This window comes from Anolis carolinensis, chromosome 3, assembly GCF_035594765.1.
Source record: "Anolis carolinensis isolate JA03-04 chromosome 3, rAnoCar3.1.pri, whole genome shotgun sequence".
NCBI lineage: Eukaryota > Metazoa > Chordata > Lepidosauria > Squamata > Dactyloidae > Anolis > Anolis carolinensis.
In genome coordinates, this window is record NC_085843.1 from 109,204,901 (window position 1) to 109,229,901 (window position 25,001).

The 25,001-nt window shown below is 38.2% G+C and overlaps 1 protein-coding gene across 3 annotated transcripts in view; it reads left to right on the top strand.

The window, feature by feature from the left end:
• ppp2r3b (protein phosphatase 2 regulatory subunit B''beta) overlaps positions 1 to 25,001 on the top strand; it is a 62,767-nt gene that overhangs the window by 32,527 nt on the left and 5,239 nt on the right. For all 3 annotated transcript variants that reach the window (XM_062975330.1, XM_062975331.1, XM_062975332.1), the window contains 8 exons: positions 5,177 to 5,362; positions 6,837 to 6,940; positions 8,255 to 8,357; positions 8,727 to 8,801; positions 10,804 to 10,890; positions 12,161 to 12,317; positions 12,909 to 12,957; positions 16,618 to 16,707. In XM_062975330.1, coding sequence (XP_062831400.1) covers positions 5,177 to 5,362; positions 6,837 to 6,940; positions 8,255 to 8,357; positions 8,727 to 8,801; positions 10,804 to 10,890; positions 12,161 to 12,317; positions 12,909 to 12,957; positions 16,618 to 16,707 — 851 coding nt within the window. The remainder of the gene's footprint in view (positions 1 to 5,176; positions 5,363 to 6,836; positions 6,941 to 8,254; positions 8,358 to 8,726; positions 8,802 to 10,803; positions 10,891 to 12,160; positions 12,318 to 12,908; positions 12,958 to 16,617; positions 16,708 to 25,001) is intronic.

Genomic DNA, 25,001 nt, shown 5'->3' on the forward strand with positions numbered 1-25,001 from the left:
ATGGATTATAAAATTACTGGACTTAATACAAATGGACATTCTAACACAGAAATTAAGTGACGGAAAAAAGAAGATCGACTGGACAGGCTTCAGAGATTTTATTCAAAAAAAGTTGAAACACATTCACAATAAACTTATCTGATGCATGAAGACAAAAATTTCTTGAGAGTCAACGGGAAAAGAAAATGAATAAAAACCAACTAAAACTCCTCAAGAGGACAATGGGAAGATAGATAGATAGATAGATAGATAGATAGATATATATATATATATATATATATATATATATATATATATATTCTCTTATTTTTTGCTTTGTTTTGTTGGGTTTTTTTGGGGGGGGGGTTATTCTTTTTTTTTTCTTCCCTTTATTTTTTTTCCTTCTTTTTCCTGTACCTTCCTTATGTCTCTTCACCTACTTTCCCCTCCCCACCTCTCTGCACTATCCCCACCAATTTTGTTTTCCTCGCTTTCGCTGTATTTACACTTATAAACCAATAAAATTAATTTTAAAAATTTACCAATTAGATTACCTGATTTTTTTTTGGGGGGGGGGGGACCATGAGATACGTTTTGTAAGAACCTATTAAATGGTCTCCAAAAGATTCAATTTTTTGTTTAGTTGTGCAAGGATTACATAGCCCAGTTTCATTTTGCATATGACTACTATTAGTTTTGAGTAAAAAGTTTGCTGAAACATGTCGAACTGCTCTTTTTTGTGTGTAGTATAGGAATATCTCCCCATTCTTTTCATGTTATTTCTACCTCTGGTACCAATTTTTATGTTAAACAAGCAGTCCAGGAATGCAATTAGTCATTAACGGAGGTATACCTGTACTGGTTTGTATCATACAATTTACATGTAGTGAAAGCGTAATTTTTAAAAGATCCCAAATTACTTCCCACTGCCGTTCACTCTCCTGTCCTCTTTGTAGTAGCCTAGTACTCACATCCTTCTAGGATACAGAATAAAAATATGTTTATTCTTCTGGTGATTTGATAAGCCGAGAAGGAAAACGTGTTGCACCCAGCCCAGTAAATCTATATATATAAAAAGGTGATGGAATCGCGGCACCGAGCAAAACAACAAAAGTAACGGCCCACCAACCTCGAAATTTGACAACACAACCTATCATCCACGCCTTAAGGTTGAAACAACACAAAATCATTTCACGCACCTCCACATGAACAGAACCCACAATGCACCATTGGGAGCCATGCCAGGGAGGGAAAAGTGAAGCCCTCATGGCCGCCGGCAAGAGGGAAGGCAGGCAATGGGAAAAAGCTGTCCCCTGGGTCCTAGCGCCCACCCATCATCCGAATTATTTATCTCCACTCCAACCTTCTACAATATCCAACCCATTTTGATACTCAATATTTTAAATATATGCTATGAACCATGACAATCAACACAATCTGACTCCTAATATTTTAACAAGCTCAAAATCACAACACCAAATAAAAAACAACACTCTTAAAACACGGGAATGCCAGACACTAAACAATCAGGGCCAGCTAACACCTCCCACGATCTGCCATGCAGGGCACAATCCAAGCACTCCCAACAGATGGCCACCCAGCCTCTCAATAATAATAATAATAATAATAATAATAATAATAATAATAATAATAATAATAATATCATCATCATCATACAATCCTAAGGTTTGCAGAGACCCCTAAGAACACAATCCAAACATTCCCAACAGATAGCCATACAGCCTCTTGATAATAATAATATTAATAACAATATCACGGAATCCCCATGTTTCCAGACAGCCCTAAGAATCATCCAGTACAACCTCCTTCTACCATGCAAGACCACACAATCCAAATACTCCTGACAGATGGCCATCCAATATCTCCACAATCTCCACAATAAAAATAATAATAAAATCCTACAGTCAAAGAGATAGGAGAGACCGCTACAGCCTATCCAGTCCAACCCCTTCCTGCCATGGAGAACACAATCCAGACATTCCCAACAGATGACCATACAGCCTCTTGATAATAATAATACTAATAACAATATCATGGAATCCTCATGTTTCCAGACACCCCTAAGAATCATCCAGTACAACCTCCTTCTACCATGCAAGACCACACAATCCAAACACTCCTGACAGATGGCCATCCAATATCTCCACAATCTCCACCATAAAAATAATAATAGAATCCTACAGTCACACAGATAGGAGAGACCCCTAAAGCCCATCCAGTCCAAGCCCTTCCTGCCATGGAGAACACAATCCAAACATTCCCAACAGATGGCCATACAGCCTCTTGATAATAATAATGCTAATAACAATATCACGGAATCCTCATGTTTGCAGACAGCCCTAAGAATCATCCAGTACAAGCTCCTTCTACCATACAAGACCACACAATCCAAACACTCCTGACAGATGGCCATCCACCCACTATATAATAATAATTATGATAATAAAGATAATAATCATGATGATAACAGCAGCTGTGGCGCAGCTGTTGAGCAGCTGCCTTAAATCACTCTGACCATGAGGTCATGAGTTCGAGGCCAGCCCGTGGCGGGGTGAGCACCCGTCAATTAAAAAAAAAAATAGCCCCTGCTCGTTGCTGACCTAGCAACCCGAAAGATAGTTGCATCTATCAAGTAGGAGATAAGGTACCACTTATAAAAGTGGGGAGGCAAGATTAACTAATTTACGACCTGGAATGAGGAAGTGCCGTCAGTGTGGATGATGAAGCAGCTGCTCCCCCCTGTGGCCAGAATCGAACATCCCCTCAGAAGATGGTTAACTTGCCTCTGCGTGTGTCTCTCAGTCTCTGTTTGATGTGTTTATGGGCATTGAATGTTTGCCCTATGTGTGTTATAATGTGATCCGCCCTGAGTCCCCTTCGGGGTGAGAAGGGCGGAATATAAATACTATAAATAAATAAATAAATAAATAATCATAGAACTATACCATCCAATACTTTGGAGACACCCCTAACGGCCATCCACCCCAACCCTTTCTGCTATGCACCGACACACAATCTAACCATTCACAATACTTGGACAACGTATGCATACTATACAATACTACACAGCAACAAAGACCCCCTCTACTCTCACCACTTTCACATTACACAAACAACCAAATACAGTAGAGTATCACTTATCCAAGCTAAACGGGCCAGCAGAAACTTGGATAAGCAAATATCTTGAATAATAAGGAGGGATTAAGGAAAAGCTTATTCAACATCAAATTAGGTTATGATTTTACAAATTAACCGCCAAAACATCATGTTATACAACAAATTTGACAGAAAAAGTAGTTCAGTATGCAGTAATGTTATGTTGTAATTACTGTATTTATGACTTTAGCACCAAAATATCATGATATATTGAAAACATTGACTACAAAAATGACTTGGATTATCCAAAGGCTTGGATAAGCGAGGCTTGGATAAGTGAGACTCTACTGTACATACTAAACATAAAGCAACCATACAACAGACATTCAATACCACCACTAACTCAAATTTCTCACCAACACCACCAGACGCCACAGCAACGCGTGGCCGGGCACAGCTAGTATCATTATAAAGTTTGTTTTGAGATACTTAATCAGATCTTTAAATCTGGGAATTGCCTTGTGCACAGGATATTACAAACTATATGGAGTTTCCTGTCTCTTTTGAATATTTTGGGAAGATAAAGCCAGCTGGGCCACTTTCACTTCCAAGTTGTGTCAAAGGGAAATCTTGATGATGATAAATAATAGTGCATTGTACTTTTTTCTGTAATAGACAAATGAACTGAAATTGATGTTTCATCAAAACATTTGTACTGGCAAATATTTTGGCAGTATTGATTTATTATTTTATAATGTATTTAAATGCTATGTTTCCCCAACAGATGGGCATCGGGTGGCTTGTAAAAGTAAAAAATAAGTTGAATAAAAGCATTAAATAATCGGAACACAATTGTTATCAACACACACACAAAGACATACAGCATCCCTGCTGCAGTTGAGATCAGTTGCAGATAGATTCTTCATTCAAAGAACAATAACACAAAATTAACTTTAAGCAATGAAATATTCTTCCAAGTAACCTATCAAAAATGTATGTATCTAAATGGACATGACCTTTAGCACTGTGAATGCAACAGTGGAATCGCTTACCTCTACTGGGCATTCGGTGACATATCAATGATACATTGTTAGTTGTGTATCAGCTACAGTTGATAAAGTAATAGAAAAAAAATTATGTTTGGGTATATATATATTACATTTTAAAAGAATGACAGTGGTAATGTGTGTGTTCTGAGTAGGTCCCTTGCATTTGCAGTGAAATTCTTTGCAGGTCTACTCAGTACATTTTCATGAGAGCTCTGAGATTTACTGCTATTTGTGTATGTATAATAGGGTAGAGCAATGTTTTTTTCTTCCAAGGGCTGCATTCCCTTGGAGGAATTGACCTGTTTGTCCAGGATGTGCATGTGGAAGGCAGAGGCAAAAATAGATGTCCATATTCAGCAAGAACGCAGAGAAAGAGAAGCCCAAAGGCGTGTGAGATTGGAGATTCCCTATCGTAGAGGACTACAACATAGGTTGTTCTTTTCGTTGCCATTTATCTGTTGATTATCATATCTTTGTAGAGTATTTTAATTAATGCTAATTTCACTGGTCTGGAATATTTTCTTGAAAACAGAGACTTAGCAGCTATCCTCTCATCCTTCTGTTATAAGGGTACATTATCTTATCACCTCTTGTTTTTCCCTTTTAGATTTGGAAGACAGTTCATACCCTGCTAGCACAGACAAGAATACACTAAGCTACTAGAAATTACAGCATGGCTCTGTCACTTTTAACAAAACCGCTAATTATTTGCTTGTTAACCTTGGTTCCAGTAATAGATAATCTTGCTATGTTAAAAATAGGTAAGAAAGTTACAAGGCAAAAGTGAAGTTTACTTGTTTCTTTGGGGTGGGCTAATATTTTAAATTTAGGGGAAACTGAAATCATTGTTAGGTGTGGTGAGGGGGGACAACTATCCTTGTGGTTATGCCGCTTCTGTCACCAATAGAATTCCAGTCTTGGTATGCTTTTTGAACCATAGAGAGAAGTGTTTTCCCACATGACTATAGGGAGAGAATTGTAAGGTTACTGGGTTTTTTTAAATGTTTGTTTTCTCCCCTAATTTTCCATAGGTCCAATCAAAGAAAGAAGAACCTTTGACACCATCTTTAAGCCAGACCATTCCAACGTTTTATTTTCCCCAAGGGTGTCCGAAAGAAAAAGTGAATATAGATGCTGTCATTGCTAAGATAGAGAACACTTTCTCCCAGTTTCCAAATGAGAGAGCAACATTGGAAGATATGGGTAAGGTTGCAAAGGTGAGTTTTAGAGAACAATTGCAAAATGCAGACCTGGCAATTCAGAAAATAGTCTGCTTTGGCTCAAATTGATCTAGAAATTGTCCAGTTCAACACAGGACCAAAATTTGAGTTTTTATCTAGAAATCTGTAGAAATGGCTCTATCTTTTCTTCTGTTGTCAGAATTGGGTGAAATTTGCAGACATAGCAATATTTTAGGATAGTTCTATCACTGGGAGGTTGTGAGTTCCCTGATTTTAATGTGTGCTTCATTTTTCCCAAGTAATTCCCAGTTAGATTTGTTTTTTGGAATAAATGGCAAACCTAGTTCTAAAGGAATCAAGGCTGTCAGGTATTGGATGCATAGATGCAAGATTTTATTCTAAACAAAGTGTTACATTGTGAGAGCATCTGTGATCCTTGTGGATCCTTATTATGAATATGAAAGGAAGTATTAATGCTTCTTAGGGGAATGTGTGTCTTCATATTTAATTGAGAGGACCTCTTTCTTTCCCAAATGGTATTTTGGGCAATTTATATGAAACAAAATAACCAATATAGGCAAGAAATCTGTAAAGTTTTAGATTGAAAGTTGCAGAGGAAAGAAAGTTAAAATATCAAAAATTTGCCATTTGAAATCATGAATATGATAGTGTTGGAAAACAAAATCTAATTCTTGCTCATAGAAATGTCACCCTTGTGACAGGATAATTATCAAAGTTTTGCCCTTGGTTAATTTTTATTTCAGCAAGGAGCTCTATAAATGTTTTGATGAGTTTTAAACCACTATGATGGTTTCTGCTATTTTACTTGAGAAAGGAACTAATCAAGAATAATGTGGCATTATTTTCAAAAGTTTGCAGCAAAAATTTCCAAACCTCCAGTTTCTAGTCAAACTAAATTACTGTGTTGGAACCTGATGCATGTCTAAAAAGTGTGTCACCAACATGAAATGTTTGGAAAGTATAATTTCCATCTTTAGTCAGCCAGAAGTTTGTATTTGCCGTATATTTCATCTTCAAGAAAATTGTATTTTCTCTTCAATTCCTTCTGTTTCTGGATCACGGTCTTTGTTTTAAATATTGAAATGAAAATGCTGTTATTTTTCTTGTATTCACCAAACATAGTGGTATGTTTTCCTGTGTGTGTGTTAGATCAAGCTTTAGCCACACTTTAAACATGATTACAGCCTCAAAATTAGTGAGACTTAAATCCATTTTATTGCAGTGAGACATTTCTAAGCATGATTAAATATGAGTCCAATTGAATGTTTGTAAGAAAAACTGTTAAATCTCCATCTTTTAAAAAAAAAATGTGACAATGGGCTTAAATCCTGAAATCAGTATAATTAGAGTCCAGTGCCATCACTAATTCACACAACTGAATTCATTGCCTATAGCAGTAATAGATCATAAAAAGGAGTATTGTTATCTTCTTGTTTTTAAATAGGGTATTTTTGGTTGTTAATTTGATTCTGATGTAAATTTATTCTAGGCCTGTGAATGCCCTCTTTACTGGAAAGGTCCCTTATTTTATTGTGCTGGAGGAGAGAGAACAGGATTTATATCAGTTCACAAATTTGTTGCAATGTGGCGGAAGTAAGTATGATTCATTTATCAAACCTATTTTACCATGTTTTAAATAAAACAAATAGAGAAATCTTCTGGGAAAAGCCCAACATTTATTTATTAATTTAATGAATGTGGTTAGAATTGTGGGTTATCCTAATGCTTTTTTTCCTATCCAAAATATATATATTTTGAACTGGTACAAAACTAATACATCAAGGTGGGATTTGGTGGCACTATTTTGCAATAGCTCTCTTGCTTCCTGGAGCAGCCAATCCAGAAGGTGGTACTGGAAGACTACTGTTCAAAACCTGACCATTGGCTTGTGGGGCCCCTCGGGGCTCTTTTTTTTTGTCCCTGATGCTGTCTAACATACCCATGAAACCACTGGGAGCAGCCATCCAGAGTTTTGTAGTTCAGTGCCATCTAAATGTAGATGACACCCAACTCTACTAGTGCTTTTCACACAAAGAGAGTTGTCCTGGTCCTAAACTAGTGTCTGTCATCAGTAATGGACTGGATGAGGGTAAAAAGTTGAAACATAGTCCAGGCAGTATAGAGGTGTTCCTGGTCAGTTAGAAGACAGATCAAGGAATAGGGATCCAGCCTGTGCTGCATGGGTTACACTCCCTCTGAAGACCCAGGTCCACATCTTGAAAAATACTCTTGGACTCAGCATTGAACCTAGTGGCCCTGCAGTGGCCAGGAGTGCCTTTGCACATTTGTACGCCAACTGCAGCCATTGCTAGAAACTCTAGATCTGACTGCAGTGGTACATGCCTTAGTTACATGCTCTACACAGGCAAGTGTTCGGAAACTTCATCTGGTCCAAAGAGCTTCTGCTAGGTTGCTAACTGAGGCTGGCTCTGAAACTCTTGTTTGAGAAAACCACAGTGCACTTCTCCCCTGCTGTCAAGCTAAAACCTTTTTAATCAGGTAGGCTTTTAAAGAATAATGTTTTTAAGACCAAGTCAAGGGCTGCTGTGTTTTATGTATTTTATAGGTTTTTAATTGGATTTATTTATGTTAACTATGTATTTTAAACAGTTCTATGTTTAATTGTATTTTAATATTTATATATTCTAGGTTTTAGTTTGAACATTGTATTGTTTTTAGTATTCGCTTTTCTGGGTTTCTTTTAAGAGAGAAATGAAAATGTTAATATTATTAATAATAATAATAATATTCAAGGCTATACATTCCTACCCTTTAGCAAGGCATATAGCCATTGCAAGAAATTTCAATTAAATATTTATTTTTATAGTATACTTTTATCTCATCTGTTTTTTAAAAAGTAGTATTAATTTGCATATATGTGCAATTTAGACAAACTGTATTTTCTAGGATTCTACAGAACTGTCATGATGATGCTTCCAAGTTTGTTCATCTTCTAAAGAGTCCTGGATGTAACTATTTAGTGCAAGAAGACTTCATTCCATTTTTGCAAGTAAGTATTATTTTCTTATTTCCATTATTTCAGAGCCTCTCACACAGAACATTCTTTATGGGCCTCATTAACTTTCTGTTTCTCTTAAAAATAAAAAAGGCTGAATTAAAGTTATGACCATCGGCATATCCAAGTCCTAGTCAGCCTTAAAGAACCTGGAAATGAGACAGTGCATTTCTTGTAACCCCAAAGTAATAGCACCATTCTGAACTCATTTAGTCTGTATAGTCTGCATGTTGGTTGCATCTAATCACCCCAACTGTCTCCCTCCCCCCCCCCCCCAAAATCCCTATTTTCAATTTTTTTGAACTTTATATTTTAGGATCCTTTCTTAAACTAAACTTTTGGGATATTTTCTTATTTTCTTAGGATGTGGTCAACAGTCATCCTAGTCTAGTCTTCTTAAAAGAAGCGTCAGAATTTCATTTCCGGTACATTACAACAGTAAGTGTGTTATATATTTTTCAAAATCACAACTTAAAATATAGTCATTGACAAATCCTTTGAAATCAATGAGATAATGTACAAATAAATACGTGTATATTTTGTTAGATGTCTTTTGCATCCTATCTTGTCTGAAATTAGAGTACTGTATATACTCATATAAGCTGAAAAAAGTGACAAAAAATTGACCCAAGAAATCTAGTTTGACTTACAAATAGGTCATGTGCAAGTACATTTTCCACCACAGCACCGCTTCTGGCCTTCTGGAATGCCTGAGCACAGTGTTATTATAAAGGTGGTGTGTGTGTGTGTGTGTGTGTGTGTGTGTGTGTGTGTGTTGTCTCTGTGTGTGTAGGAGAGTGTGGAGGAGGTTACTTCAAAATGACTGCCACTGCTGAACCCCCTGTAACATAATCCCTGTATTTTGCCTTTTCATTTGGTCTGCTTAGATCTGTCATACGTTATTGCTACTGCTGCCACTATCCCCTTTTCAGGTGGCAAAGTCCCAGGCTTGCACTCCTATTCCAGTTCCTTCTGAGCTCCGGCACTGGTATATTCTTCTCTGGTTCTCAGGCTGCTGATGATGCTGTAAGGCTATTCCAGAATCACAGGATCCAACCACTGCTGCCACCAGCCCTCAGGACATATTCTCAGCTGGGAGCTGGAGGAGAAGAGTGCACCATAACCAGAGGTGGAAAATGATCCAGAACAGAAATGCAAAGCATTGAATGGGCAAGCAAAGATAGCTCTGCTGGAGTGCAATTAGTGGGAGAGGAGGGCTGTCCTCCCTCTTACTTGCTGCCACTAGTTGCTTTGCCTTGCCTGATTGTTGCTTCTGCTCTACACTCATTGTTTTGGAAAGCTAAAGACTCAGGCAGCTGTTTTGTTATTTATGGTGTGGCTGTGTCTACTGCAAGAAGGTGATTGGCTAGTTAGAAAGGGAAAAGGAATGAGTGACTGAGAATAGCAAAAGACAAGCAGACAGACTCACTCACATGTGTGCAATATGGAGAGTCCCTTAGTTGGCACCACCATGTAATTTCCAGCAACCGTTTACCATTTTGCTTTTCTAGACTTTTAAGTCCTGTGTTGTGTTAGTTTGTTTTTCACTTCTTCTGCCTTCCTTGTGGCTCCTCTTCATTGCCTCCACCAACAAGCACTCTTACAGACAGATCTGGGTCTTATCAATCTTCTCATCTTTCCATTTGCTTTAGCATACATCTCTCTCCCCTTCCTACTCCCAGTGTGCCTTGGCAATTTACACAAAGCACCTCAAATGTAAAAGGGAGAAGCTACAGCTCCTTCACTTCTGAGGCTCTTCTGACTGTTTTCTTTATGTCCCATATTTGCACCTCATTTTCCCCTTTTCTTCTCCTTGCCTTGCTCCCTTCACTCTGTTCAGTCCTTTTCTTCTTCATGTGCTAGAGATGCTGCACAAATGACTGCTGCAAGTTGGAAGCAGCTCCTACTCTTTTACCTCCAGTATGTATGGATATAGTTATAGATGCTCGTATGTGTGTGTTTACGTGCATGTGTGAGAAAAGTTCTTCTGAGAGGATAAAAGGAGGCGGCAGTTTTCGGAGACAGGCATAATTTGATGGTGGCGTACTCTGAGACAGCATTGGTGTTTTTCCCATTCTCCTCAATGACCCTTGAATTATCCACTATCAAAATCCATAATTTTGGCCCTAAAATCTGCCCTTAACTTATACATAAGGTCAACAGATACAACAGCTATGTTTTACCAAGGCAAAACAATCAAATGATGAATTAAGTTATGTCCTTCTCCACAGAAATCCAGAATGTTAAGCCTGATCAGGACCACTATTATGTGAAAAGGCAAATGCATTTTGACTTGTGTCCTCCTCCATACAAATCCAGAATTTCATGCATAATTTGAACAATGACAAGTGCCAGTCAAAATGTTGCATACTTATAGAAAACATAACATTTAAGGCTTATATAATTGCCACATAATGTGCATTTTATTTTTTTGCTGCAGGTAATACAAAGGATATATTATACAGTGAATAGATCATGGTCAGGAAAGATCACTTGTAATGAACTCAGAAAAAGCAGTTTTTTACAGGTATTGCATGCATATAGTCTGTTAACAGCATAAGAGTATATTTTTCCATTTAAGTTTGTTTGCACACAGTTTACATTTTATGTTATCATTTTAGCTAGGTTTTAAACTTTAAAAACTCACTGCCAGTTTTGTTTAGTTCAGGAAATGATAAGCTTCAAGCTCTCTTTATTGTTTTCTATGCATCTGGGGCAAGAGCGTAAAATCTATTATATCAGAATTCTGGTTTTCTGAGATTGGTACTATTCAAATTAATGAAAATCAAAATGTCACATCATGGTTTGAATACAGGTCCATTATTTATATCAGTAAGGACAGTAAAGACATTCAGATACTGTACTTTAATTCACAGCAATGCAAGCCAACATAGGTAATGATTACAGATTTGCGGAGTAGCTTCCCAGATAACTATCATTAGTTTAGGCTATTGCCTAATAACATAATTTGTCCATCCCAGTGTTAGTTTGTATGTACAAGGAAAGGATATGCTTTATGCTGTGTTTTTGGGTGATTAAAAATGAGAGTATGTCCATGTAAGGCATTCAAATTATTGTTGTAAAAAGATGGTTGTGACATTATAAGCAGATGTTCTGATCCCAGTTCCATATTTGAACAAATGCTTGATTCAAAGCAATATAGACATATACTCAAGAATACAAGCAACAACAAAATGATGAGTAGATGTTAGCTTGTTGATAAGAGACCCTTTTTGGCTCCAAGCAGAGTGACCACAGTAGAAAAGAAGCATTCTGCTGTGATGGCAGTTGCATTTTGGATTGACTCTGTCCATCTCCGTCTTCTTCTTTTTTTTTACTTTTTAAAAGTTTCTCGGAACATAGGTAGTTTGGAAGAAAGCCCAAATTTGACACCTTCCAACACAACTTCTTTTGGCAACTATTCAATTTCCAGAAAATATTAGTATCAATTCTGTAGGCTTAATTATGGAAGTCAGCTTTCCCCAACTTGGTGCTTTCCAGATATGTTGAACTACCTGCATAATTGTGGGAAATGCAGTTTACAAACTAATACAGTTGTACATTACAATACTACTACTACCAACATCCTCAACTGGCATTGCTAATAGGGATGTTGAAAAGAGTGTCAGAAATCTGGAGGGCACAGGCTGGAGAAGGCTGCCACTGGCTTTCTGATAATTACATCAATGCAGCATCGGCCAATAATGAATCCATAGTGGGTAAAATACTAAATTACCCTTACATTATATTAGTATGGTTACAACAGTGGTAATCTCTCTGTCTCTCTCTTTGCATAGAATGTGTCATTATTGGAAGAAGAGGTAGATATTAACCAGTTGACAGAGTATTTCTCTTATGAGCACTTTTATGTGATCTACTGCAAATTTTGGGAGCTGGATACCGACCATGACCTTTATATTGATCCAAAGGATTTAGCTCGGCATAATGACCATGGTATGACAAATTTAGCTCATGTTTGAAATATATGTACACACAGTTGCCCTAAATATAAGCCTGAAACATGTTGTTGCCCTACTCTAATAATGGGAAGGGACAAAAATGGAACCAGTTGAACCTATGGGCAATATGCTGTTTTCATCTTATGGATGGAGCAGGAGAGCAAGGGCATACAGTATTCTCTGCTGCATGTGATGATCCACAGTGTTTGTATGGTGTCATTTGTGCCTTACATACCAGCAAGGACTTTAGCCATGGGGCAATGAATGGTGGCTCAGTGAAGCCAGAATTTGGAAAGACGTGTTTCTTAAAGTCACACTGACTATTGAGCAGGTAAAAATGAGGGTATGAATTCAGTTATATTTCAGAAATATGGGAAATATTGCTCTCAATCCAATTTTAGTCCTAAATAGAGCAAGTCTATTAAATAAATGCAACTTACATAGGTATTGATTTATCAGATTTTCATTTATTTGCCCCAGTTGAAATTAGCAATTGAATACTAAGTTATATAAATATTTCGCATGTATTGTTAGTACACAGCTTTTGCACAAACGTGATAAATTTAGCCATTCTGTTTTTTTACAGCTATATCTAGTCGGATGATCGAGAGGATTTTCTCGGGAGCTGTAACAAGGTGTCTCTTTTTTCTTATTAAATACAAATGTTTCATCATTCTTCAGGATTAACTAGTAGCATACTTAGAACACCTAAAACGTAATTTCCTTTACAAATATTAAAGTACAGTTTGGATAGAATGAAAGCTGTGCCCTGTCTTTTAGGTTAATTGCCCTAATTCAAGATGGGCTTTGAATTTCAAGATGAATCTACTATAAAATCTGTCATTTTTGCTACTGTCCATTGAACTCTAGTTGGGGTTAAAACATTCATGAGCAGTTCTCATGTCAGTTGCACATAGGTAGATAAATCTCATTTGGTTTACTGTGTTTTTTTATTCATCAGTATATCCCTGTATTTACAAAATGAGTTCTCAGCTCAGTGCTTTCCAGTCACAATAGCGTTTTAAGTCTGTATACATGAATTTGGTTTGCAGTTATTTGGCATAGCCAATTGGTTGAATTGAATGCCTCTTCTCTCATCTTCCCTATCCCACTCAGTGGTTCTGATTTTTTAAAGCTGAAAATCAATGAGAACTGATTTTGTGCAGAAGGGAATTTATGACTGAAGAGAGCTTGGCATGCAGATTGGAAGTTCAGGTTTAAAGTCCATTTCAAATTTTTAAAAGTTGAGCGATTCTAGGCCAGGGGTTCTCAAAAGATTTCAGTCACTGAGCCTTTTTTGAAGCAAATGTTTCTCATGGAGCCCCGATGTTTATATCTATATATATAAAAGAGTGATGGAATCAGGGCACCGGACAAAACAACAAAACTACAGGCCCCCCAACCTCGAAATTTGACAACACAACCCATCATCCAAACCTCTAGGTTGATACAACAAAAAGAAAAGAAAAAGTCCTAATTACAGGGAGAGGAATAATTGTTTTTATCCAATTGCTGCCAGTTAGAAGGCTAAGCTCCACCCACTTGGTCTCCTAGCAACCTACTCAGCCCAGGGGACAGGCACAGTTAGGCCTCACTTAGGCCTCTTTCACAGATTATCTAATTTGCACTGGATTATATGGCAGTGTAGACTCAAGGCCCTTCCACACAGCTATATAACTCATTTAGAATGTTATATTATCTGCTTTGAACTGGATTATCTTGACTCCACACTGCCATATAATCCACTTCAGTGTGCATTTTATACAGCTGTGTAGAAGGGGCCTCATATAATCCAGTTCTAAGCAGATAATATAACATTATCAATATACAGTAGAGTCTCACTTATCCAACATAAACAGGCCGGCAGAATGTTGGATAAGTGAATATGTTGGATAATAAGAAGGGATTTAGGAAAAGCTGATTAAACATCAAATTAAGTCATCTTTATACAAATTAAGCACCAAAACATCATGTTATACAACAAATTTGACAGAAAAAGTAGTTCCATGCGCAGTAATGCTATGTAGTAATTATTGTATTTACAAATTTACCAACAAAATATCACAATGAATTTAAAACACTGACTACTAAAAGTCAGAATGCATTGGATAATCCAGAACATTGGATAAGCGAATGTTGGATAAGTGAGATTCTACTGTAATATGAAATAATTACTGTGATAGAATAATACAGAACAATATAATCGCTAAAACCAGGACAGTAAATAAAGAACAACACTCTGAAAGCAGGGAAATTGGAAATTCCACAAAGGAAATAATCAGGGCTAGCTAACATCTCCCAAGAAACAATTCTTCCAGAAAGGAAGCTGAGAAGGGAGTGAAGCAGTGTGTATTACCAAAGTCATTATTATTACTATCATTATTATTATTATTATTATTATTATTATTATTATTATTATTGTGTTGCCATGAACTGTGAAAATGAATACAATCTGGCTCCAAGTATTCAAAAACAATACAATCTTTAAAATCAGAACACTAAATAAAGAACAACACTCTGAAAACAGGGGAATTCCACACAGGAAACAATCAGGGCCAGCTAACACCTCCCCACAAAGTATTTCCATCACCAAAGTCTGGCAAATGCTCTGTTTTCTGAGAGCCACAGACAGTAGAAGCACATAACATATCGCAAAGAACACCACTCTAAAATCAAGGGAATTTCAGACAGGAAACAATCAGGGCCAGCTAACACCTCCCAACAAAAAATTCACTCAGGGAGGAAGCAACCAGGCTTTAAAGCTGCAAGGCCATTACATGCTAATAATTTTCTCTAATTGCAGCATTCATACTTGCCTCCAACAGACAAAAAAAAAACAATCAGAAATATTGTATATTCACAACCTTTAGGAAATAATATCCCCTGATTGCGCAGCGTGTTAAAGCGCTGAGCTGCTGAACTTCTGGACCAAAAGGCCATAGGTTTGAATTGGGGGAGCGGAAAGAGCCCCCACTGTTAGCCCCAGCTTCTGCCTACCCAGAAGTTCGAAAACATGCAAATGTGAGTAGATAAATAGTTACTGCTCTGGCGGGAAGGTAATGGTGCTCCATACAGTCATGCCGGCCACATGAACTTGGAGGAGTCTACGGAGAACGCCAGCTCTTCAGCTTAGAAATGGAGATGACCACCAACCCCCAGAGTCAGACACGACTGGACTTATTGTCAGAGGAAAACCTTTACCCTTTACCTTAACTACCACCAATTCCTCAATACAGTAGAGTCTCACTTATCCAACATAAACGGGCCGGCAGAATGTTGGATAAGCGAATATGGATAATAAGGAGAGATTAAGGAGAAGCCTATTAAACATCAAATTAGGTTATGATTTTACAAATTAAGCCCCAAAACATCATGTTAAACAACAAATTTGACAGAAAAAGTAGATCAATATGCAGTAATGCTATGTAGCAATTACTGTATTTAGAAATTTAGCACCAAAATATCACGATGTATTAAAAACATTGACTACAAAAATGCGTTGGATAATCCAGAACGTTGGATAAGTGAATGTTGGATAAGTGAGACTCTACTGTACTTTATTTCCCATACCACCATACTTCGCCACAGCAACGCGTGGCCGGGCACAGCTAGTATTATATGTATATATATCAGGCATGGGTAAACTTTTTGACCAACATAAGCTTAACCATATTTCAGTGGAGGACCCCAGGGGCCATCCAGTCCAGCCCCCTTCTTCCATGCAGGAAAAAAAACACAATCAAAAGCACCCCCAACAGATGGCCATTCAGCCTTAATAATAATAATGAGGAGGAGGAGGAGAGCAAACCAAGGGGCTATCCAGTCTAATCCCCTTCTGCCATTCAGGAAAAGCATAATCAAAACATCCCCTGAACAGCAAGAGGGAAATAGTTTTGGAAGTAAGCAAGGCAAGGGAGAAAAGATCTAGGCAGCAAGAAAGGCGAGGGAAAAAGGCTTTTGGTGGTGAGGGAGGTGAGGAAAAAAGGCTTTTGGCAGCAAGGGAGGAGGGAGGAGGAGCAGGAAAGAGGAGGGAAAGCTTGGAGGGAGGAGGAGGGGAGAAGCACGGAGCACACAGTGAGAACCACTGCTCTAGGCCAGGCATTTTTTATTTAGTCAACCTTCTTCCCTGGGTGAATATAATTAGACAACTTCATGTAAGTTGACCTGGGATCCTTGGAGGGCAGGGAAAAGAAGATAAATTTTTTCTCTAGCGTATTCTGAAATATTGGCAGCTGTGCAGTTTACACTTGTCTGTACCTTTAGTCATACTCTCCTATTTTTGCCTCTTTTTTCAGAGGCAGAAAGGTACAAAAAGAAGGAAAAATCAGCTATGCAGATTTTGTATGGTTTTTGATATCAGAAGAAGACAAAAAGACTCCAACCAGGTAAGGGAAAAAATAATTACACAGGCCTTTTATACAAGATCATCCCTCTACATGTTGTTGTGTGTTGTCAAGTCATTTCTGATTTACATTGAACCTATCATAGGGTTTTCTTGGCAAGGTTTGTTCAAAGAGAGAGGGGTGCCTTTGACTTCCCATTAGGCTAAGAGAGAATGATTTCCCAAGGTCACCAAGTGGGTTTCCATAGTTGAGTGGAGATTCAGATCCTTGATTCCAGAGTCATAGGCCCTTCTACACTGCCATATAATCCAGATTATCAATTGACGTTATCTGCTTTGAACTGGATTGTCTACACTACCAAATAATCCAGTTCAAAGAAGAAAATATGGATTTTATATGGCAGCGTAGATGGGGTCATAGTCCAACCCTCAAGCCACTACACTTCCAGCAGGATAATTATATTATCTATATATATAAAAGGATAATGGTGTTGCTCCACCGGGCAAAACAACAAAACTAAAGGCCCCCCAACCTAGAAAATTGACAATACAACCCCTCATCCACGTCTCTAAGTTCTTACGCTCAACAAAGGATTCCCCCCCTCAAACAGGGAAACACCAACTCTTTGAAGGTCCAAACCCATTCGGTACTCATCACTCTTTCATCTCAAAACACAAAATAAAGAGCAACACTCTGGAAACAAAGGAATTCCATCCAGGAAACAATCAGGGCCACCTAATACCTCCCAACAAAGGTTTCCCCCCTCTAAGACACGGAAACACCTAAAAAAAAAGCCACAGCAACGCGTGGCCGGGCACAGCTAGTATCTATATCAGGGGTCCCCAAACTAAGGCCCGGGGGCCGGATGCGGCCCTCCGAGGTCATTTACCTGGCCCCTGCCCTCAGTTTTATAATATAATATATTGTATATACATATAATATTGATAATAATATTATAATGTAATACAATATAACACTAATAATAATACCACATAATAATATTAATTATATATTCTATCTATATATATAAAAGAGTGATGGCATCAGGGCAGCGGACAAAACAACAAAACTACAGGCCCCCCAACCTCGAAATTTGACAACACAACCCATCATTCACAGCTCAAGGTTGATACAACAAAAAGAAAAGAAAAATAAAGTCCTAATTACAGGGAGAGGAATAATAGTTTTTATCCAATTGCTGCCAGTTAGAAGGCTAAGTTCCGCCCACTTGGTCTCCTAGCAACCTACTCAGCCCAGGGGACAGGCACAGATAGGCCTCACTTATTTATTTATTTATTTATTTTATTTTATTTCAATTATTTATACCCCGCCCTTCTAACCCGAGGAGACTCACTTAGGCCTCTTCCACAGATTATCAGATTTTAACTGGATTATATGGCAGTGTAGACTCACGGCCCTTCCACATAGCTATATATCCCATTTAGAATCTTATATTATCTGCTTTGAACTGGATTATCTTGACTCCACACTACCATATAATCCACTTCAGTGTGCCTACTAAACATAAAGACTACCATACAACAGACATTCAATACCACCACTACCTCAACAATTTCTCACCAACACCACCAGAAAATGCCACAGCAACGCGTGGCCGGGCACAGCTAGTATTACATATAATATTACTCATAATATTACAGTATAGTGGTATAGTTCAATAAAGTAATATATAATGCTGATATTGTGCTATGCTAATAATATAATATATTGTATGTACATATAATTTGTAAGCCACTCTGAGTCCCCTTTGGGGTGAGAAGGGTGTGATACAAATGTAGTAAATAAATGCAGTAAATAATAATAAATAAATAAATTAAATCTTAGGCTCACCCAAAGTCTGACATGACTTGAAGGCACACAACAACAACAACAACCCTAATTAACTTGACTATCTCATTGGCCAGAAGCAGGGCCACACTTCCCATTGAAATCCTGATAAATGTATGTTTGTTAAAATTGTTTTTATTTTTAAATATTGTATTGTTCTTTCATTGTTCTTGTTATTGTTGTTGTTTTTGCACTACAAATAAGACATGTGCAGTGTGCATCGGAATTTGTTTGTATTTTTTTTTCAAATGATAATCCGGCCCCTCAACAGTCTGAAGGATTGTGAACTGGCCCTCGGTTTAAAAAGTTTGAGGACCCCTGATCTATATATATATATAAATGTTCTGACCATTTCTGCCTTAAAGTAAACAGCGAAACTGAACACCCAAAACCCACAAAACTAAACACCCAAAACCCATATAACTTGGCTGCAAAAGACATGGTCACCCTCGCTGTGTTTAGACATCAATCCCCCCCCCCCAAAATTCAAACTGGAAGTCACTCAAAACCCCCTAAAAACGAAAACTGCACTGTGCACATGCTTGGAGTAGCCCCCACCCTTGGAAGACATGCGTGCATGAAAGGCAGCTGCGCGCAAGCATCCCAACGCGAGGGAGGAGGACAATAGGCCTAAACAACCACATCCAGCAAGTGAACGAGGCAGAGGAAAAAAGGTTGAAGGAAAGCTTTCACCTTTTCAAGCTTTTTTTAAAGTAGTTTTTATTGAATTTAAAAAATTTCATACAATAATTGCTTTTGTCACATAGCAGACAATACTTGCATCATCCGGCTTGTTCTTCCTGATGACGTGGAGGGGATTCTTGGGTCTGTGAGGGCGACCACTTGTGCTCTGGATCCTTGTCCCTCTTGGCTGGTTAAGCAGGCCAAAGAGGGGTTGTTGGATTGGTTTGTGGCTATAATAAATGCCTCCCTGGGTCAGGGGTCAGTTCCATCCTGCTTCAAGCAGGCAGTAGTAAAACCGCTACTAAAAAAGACCTCGTTAGACCCATCTGTATGTAACAACTACAGACCAATTTCCAACCTCCCGTTTTTGGGCAAGGTTCTGGAGCGGGTGGTTGCCACGCAGCTCCAGGAGTTCCTCGATGACACTGATTTTCTGGACCGCTCGCAGTCTGGCTTCAGGCCTGGGCACAGCACCGAGACGGCTTTGGTCGCCTTGGTGGATGACCTCCGCAGGGAACTGGACAGGGGGAGTGTGACCCTGCTGGTTCTCCTGGACATCTCAGCGGCTTTCGATACCATCGACCATGGTATCCTTCTGGGGAGGCTCTCCGGGATGGGACTCGGTGGCACGGTTCTGCAGTGGCTCCAGTCCTTCCTGGAGGGCCGTTCCCAGATGGTGAAGCTGGGGGACACCTGCTCGGACCCCTGGCCTTTGACCTGTGGGGTCCCGCAAGGGTCTATTTTATCCCCCATGCTTTTTAACATCTACATGAAACCGCTGGGAGAGGTCATCCGGAGTTTTGGAGGGTGTTGCCATCTCTACACAGATGACACACAAATCCACTACTCGTTTCCATCTAACTCCAAGGAAGCCACGCAGATGCTGAACCCGTGCCTGGCCGCTGTGGCGGACTGGATGAGGGGGAACAAGCTGAGGATCAATCCTGACAAGACAGAGGCCCTCCTGGTCAGTCGCTCGTCGGATCGGGGTATTGGGTGGCAACCTGTGCTGGACGGGGTTACACTCCCCCTGAAATCACAGGTCCGCAGTTTGGGAGTCCTCCTGGATTCAGGGCTGACGCTTGCAGCGCAGGTGTCGGCGGTGGCTGGGAGGGCCTTTGCACAACTCAAACTTGTGCGCCAACTGCGACCATACCTCGTGAAGTCTGACTTGACCACGGTGGTCCATGCCTTAGTTACCTCTAGACTGGACTACTGTAATGCGCTCCACGTGGGGCTTCCCTTGAAGATGGCCCGGAAATTACGATTGGTCCAACGCTCGGCTGCCAGATTAATAACCAGGGCAAGTTACAGGGAGAGATCCACTCCCTTGTTTAAGGAGCTCCACTGGCTGCCCGTTCATCTTCCGGTCCCAATTCAAGGTGCAGACCATCATTTATAAAGCCCTAAATGGTTTGGGACCCACCTATCTCCTACCATGACCGTATCTCCTACCATAAACCTGCCCGATCTCTGCGATCATCAGGGGAGGCCCTCCTGTCGCCACTACCTATATCTCAGGCCTGCCTTGTAGGAACAAGGGAGAGGGCCTTTTCTGCTGTGGCCCCTCGCTTGTGGAACTCGCTGCCCATTGAAATCAGGCAAGCCCCCACCCTTTTAGCCTTCAGGAAAGATTTAAAAACATGGCTCTTCCGGTGTGCTTTCGGAGAGTAAATGTTCTTTGCTACTCCCCCCAATATTTATCCTCTAGACTGGTTCACTATCTGATGTCCCTGTCCCTCGAGGTTTTTTATTCTGATCCCTTTCTCACCCAGTTTTTAATTTTTAATCTAGTTTTTAAATGTAGTGTTTATGCGGCCCGCCCTTGTTATATTGCTGTTTTGATCTTATGTTGTACTGTTTATTTTATGTATTGTATTATTTAATTGCATTATGATATGGTTATATTGTATTGTCCTGGGCATGGCCCCATGTAAGCCGCCCCGAGTCCCCATTGGGGAGATGGTGGCGGGGTATAAATAAAGTTTTATTATTAATATTATTATTCTTTTATATCTACTGTTGATTTATATCTACTACATCGTTAACATTTGTCTATCTATATTTCTTCACCACTGTGTATCCCCCCTCCCTCCCCGAGCCATTTCTTATGCATTGTCTAACCAAAATCTCATTTCTTCCTGAGGCGGTAGCCCTCCATCCCTTTTTTGGAGTCCTTTCTCAATAAATTTCCCCCATACATCCTCAAAATCATTTTTTTCCATATCCCTCTTTTAACTTTTAATTTACATGTTAGCTTATCATTTATTGCCAATTTCCATACTTCCTTAATACCATTCTTCAATCTGTACATCTATTACTTTTCTCCAGTTCCTTGCTATAAGCAGTCTTGCTATTGTCAATAAATTTGTTATTGCTTCTTTTTCTTTTTTATCCATCTTATTGTTATTATATATTGATAATAATGCAATACCAGGGTTTCTTTCCAATTTGATGTTCATTATATCCTCTATCTCTTTAAATATTTTGTACCAAAATTTCCTTACATATTTACAATGGCACCACATATGTATATATGTTCCCACTTCCTGACAGCCTCTCCAGCAATTTTTTGGATGGTTTTTATTAATATTTGACATTTTTAATAGTGTTAAATACCATTTCCAAATTATCTTATAATAATTTTCTTTAACCCTTATTGATAAATTTTTCAAGTGCCTTTGTTTCCACAATTGCGACCATTCCATTTCATTTATTTTCATCTCTAACTCCCCCTCCCATAATTCCTTAAGAGTGGTATTTTTTCTCTCTCCTTCTTTTATTCCACCCAACATTCTATAGATTCTACCAGTTACACCTTTCATTTTTTTATAATCATCTATATCCCTTCCATTTTGTATTATTTGTTCAAATTGGTTAGGTTCCTTCCCCTCTTTATTATTTTTTACCCAATTCTTATACCATTGCTCTAGCTGAACACCATGGAACCATGTCAATTTTATTTCCCCAAATTCCTCCTTTATCTTTTCCTTCTTCATTCCCCTCTTAATCCAGTCCCCTATTTTGTCTAGGTTTTTTCCCCTTAATACTTTATCCAATATATTTTTTAAATTTTTTGGGAACTTCCTTTCCATTATAACTGGAATTATTCTTGAACCCTCTGGTATTAACTTTTTCTTATATTTAATCCATATGTCTAATACATTCTTTAACATTGGGTTTCCAATTTCCCTAATTTCCTTTCTTGTGAAATCCTTAAAAAATATATTCCGAATTTCTTCCTCTACTTTTTTAGAATCTATTTTTAACCATTCTATATCATCCTTGTTTATCATTCCTTCAATAACCAGTCTTAATCTATTAGCTTCATAATATTGTTTTATATTTGGGAGTGCTAGTCCCCCTTCCTTTTGCCAATTCTGTACCATAATTGTTTGTTTATCCTATTTCTCTTATTACCATTACAATAATTATTTATCATTAGCTGCCATTTATTCAATTCTTTTTCCGTAATTTGGAGTGGTAGCATTCTAAATATAAAATTTATCCTTGGAAGTATTTTCATTTTTATTAACGCAATTTTCCCAAACCATGATAAATTTGAATTTTCATACTCTAATAATGCTTTTTAACTTTATCCCTTAACACTATTATATTTTCCTCTTCCATTTCTTTTAAATCCTTGGTTATAATTATGCCCAAATATTTTAATTTATTCTTAATTCTTATTCCCATCTTGCTCTGTTCTATAAAATCCTTTTCTTCTTTTTTTGTGTAATTCAATAGCATCATTTCTGATTTATTCCAATTTATTTGTAAACCTGTTGTCCTTCCAAATGTCTCTAATCTTTTATCCTATCCATTTTATCCACCATATTTTTTATACATAACAATGTATCATCAGCAAATAAGCTTAATTTTTGTTTTGCCTTTGTTCTTACTTCCTCCAAATTTGTATCTTTCCTAATTACATTTGCGAATAGTTCAATCACCATAGTGAACAAAATTGGTGATAAAGGGCACCCTTGTCTTGTTCCCCTTGTCACTTCAATTTCTTTAGTCACTCCATCATTAATCGCTACTATTGCCGAATTTTTTTGAATAATATTGTTCTATTAATCCTTTTATCCTAATTCCCATTCCAAATTTGTTCATAATTTCCTTTAATGTCTGCCATTCCACACAATCAAAAGCTTTGAATATGTCTAATGCTAATATCCCTACTTTTATCTTTTCCCTTTGAGCCCTCCATATTTTATTTATTACTCTCCCTATCAAGTTTGACATTTGTCTCCCCTTTACAAATCCACATTGGTCCATTTTTATGTATTTATACATACATTTATTTAATCTGTTAGCTATTATAGCTGATAATATTTTTGCATCCTGATTTACAAACAATATGGGCCTATATGACCCTGGATCTGTTAAATCCTTGTCTGGTTTAGGTATCAATATTATAAGTGACATTCTCCACGATTCTGGAATTTTCTCTCCTTTCATTATTCCATTATACAATTCTAACAATTTTGGTATTAATATTTCACTAAAACTTTTATAATATTCTGTTCCTAGAACATCCATACCTGGAGCCTTCCCAGCTTTTAAATTCTTAATAACGTCTTCTATTTCCTTCCTCTTAATAGATTGTTCCAATAAATCCTTATCTTTTTCTTCCAATTTACACTCCGAGTTTTCTTCCACATATTTCCTAATTTCCTCAGTACAACCAGCTTTTGTCTGATATAAGTCACTATAAAACTCCTGAAATATTTTTAGTTTTTCTTTCATTGCTCTACATATTTTACCTGTTTTATCTTTTATCATATTTATAGTATTTTCCATTTTCTTTTTTTGTGTGGAATTGGCTAACCTTTTGGAATTCTTGTTGCTGAACTCAAAAAATTTCCTTCTTAAGTATATTAGATTTTCTTGTACCTCATCTATTTCCATTTTATCCAGTTCCTCTTTCTTTGCCCTTAGCTTTCTATATATTTGTATATTTTTCTTTATTACGTATTCTTTTCAAGTTTTTAAAAACTTATTTTCTTGGAATTCGGTGAGGGACTTTGCGAAAACGACATAGTGCGAACACAGACGGGAGAAGGGAGGGAGAGCGAACAACAACTCCCACAATCCCTAACCAACTATTTGGGACTATGGGAGTGGTAGTCCAAATGGAGGCCCATTTCGTCAGAAAACTGCTTGATTGTGCTTAAAGAAACGGCCTCGCAACCCTTCCGTGGGCGTCTGGTAAGCAAAAAGAGGCGTTTATGAAGTAATGGCGGTGTGGCTTTTCCCCAACCAGCTCTCCTGTCCTCCCTCCCTCCTCTCCCCAGCGTTCGCAAAGTCCCTGACTGAATTCTAAGAAAATAAGTTTTTAAAAGCTGGAAAGGGGGAAAGCAACGCAGGCAGGAGAAGGGACGGAGGGCAAAACAGCCGGGAAGGGAAAAGGTACACCACCATTACTTCAGAAACCACCATTACTCGGAAGGGCTGTGAGGCTGTTTCTTTAAGCACAATCAAGCAGTTCTCTGACAAAATGGGCCCCCATTTGGACATCAACTCCCACAATCCCAAACCGGCTATTTGGGAATATGGCAGTTGTAGTACAAAACACTAGGACAGTACAACAAGACTGCTCAAGCACCTACCATCTTAAAAACAACAAGGACAATAAATACTAAACAGGCAAACTACTTCCAACATTCTTAAAAGAGGGAAATTCAAAACCAGAGACACACAGGGCCAGCTAACGCCTTCAAGCACAAAAAACACACACCCAGGAACCAGCCTGTGTTCATAGTATCACGCTAAAAACCCATTAAATACTAATCAAGGTG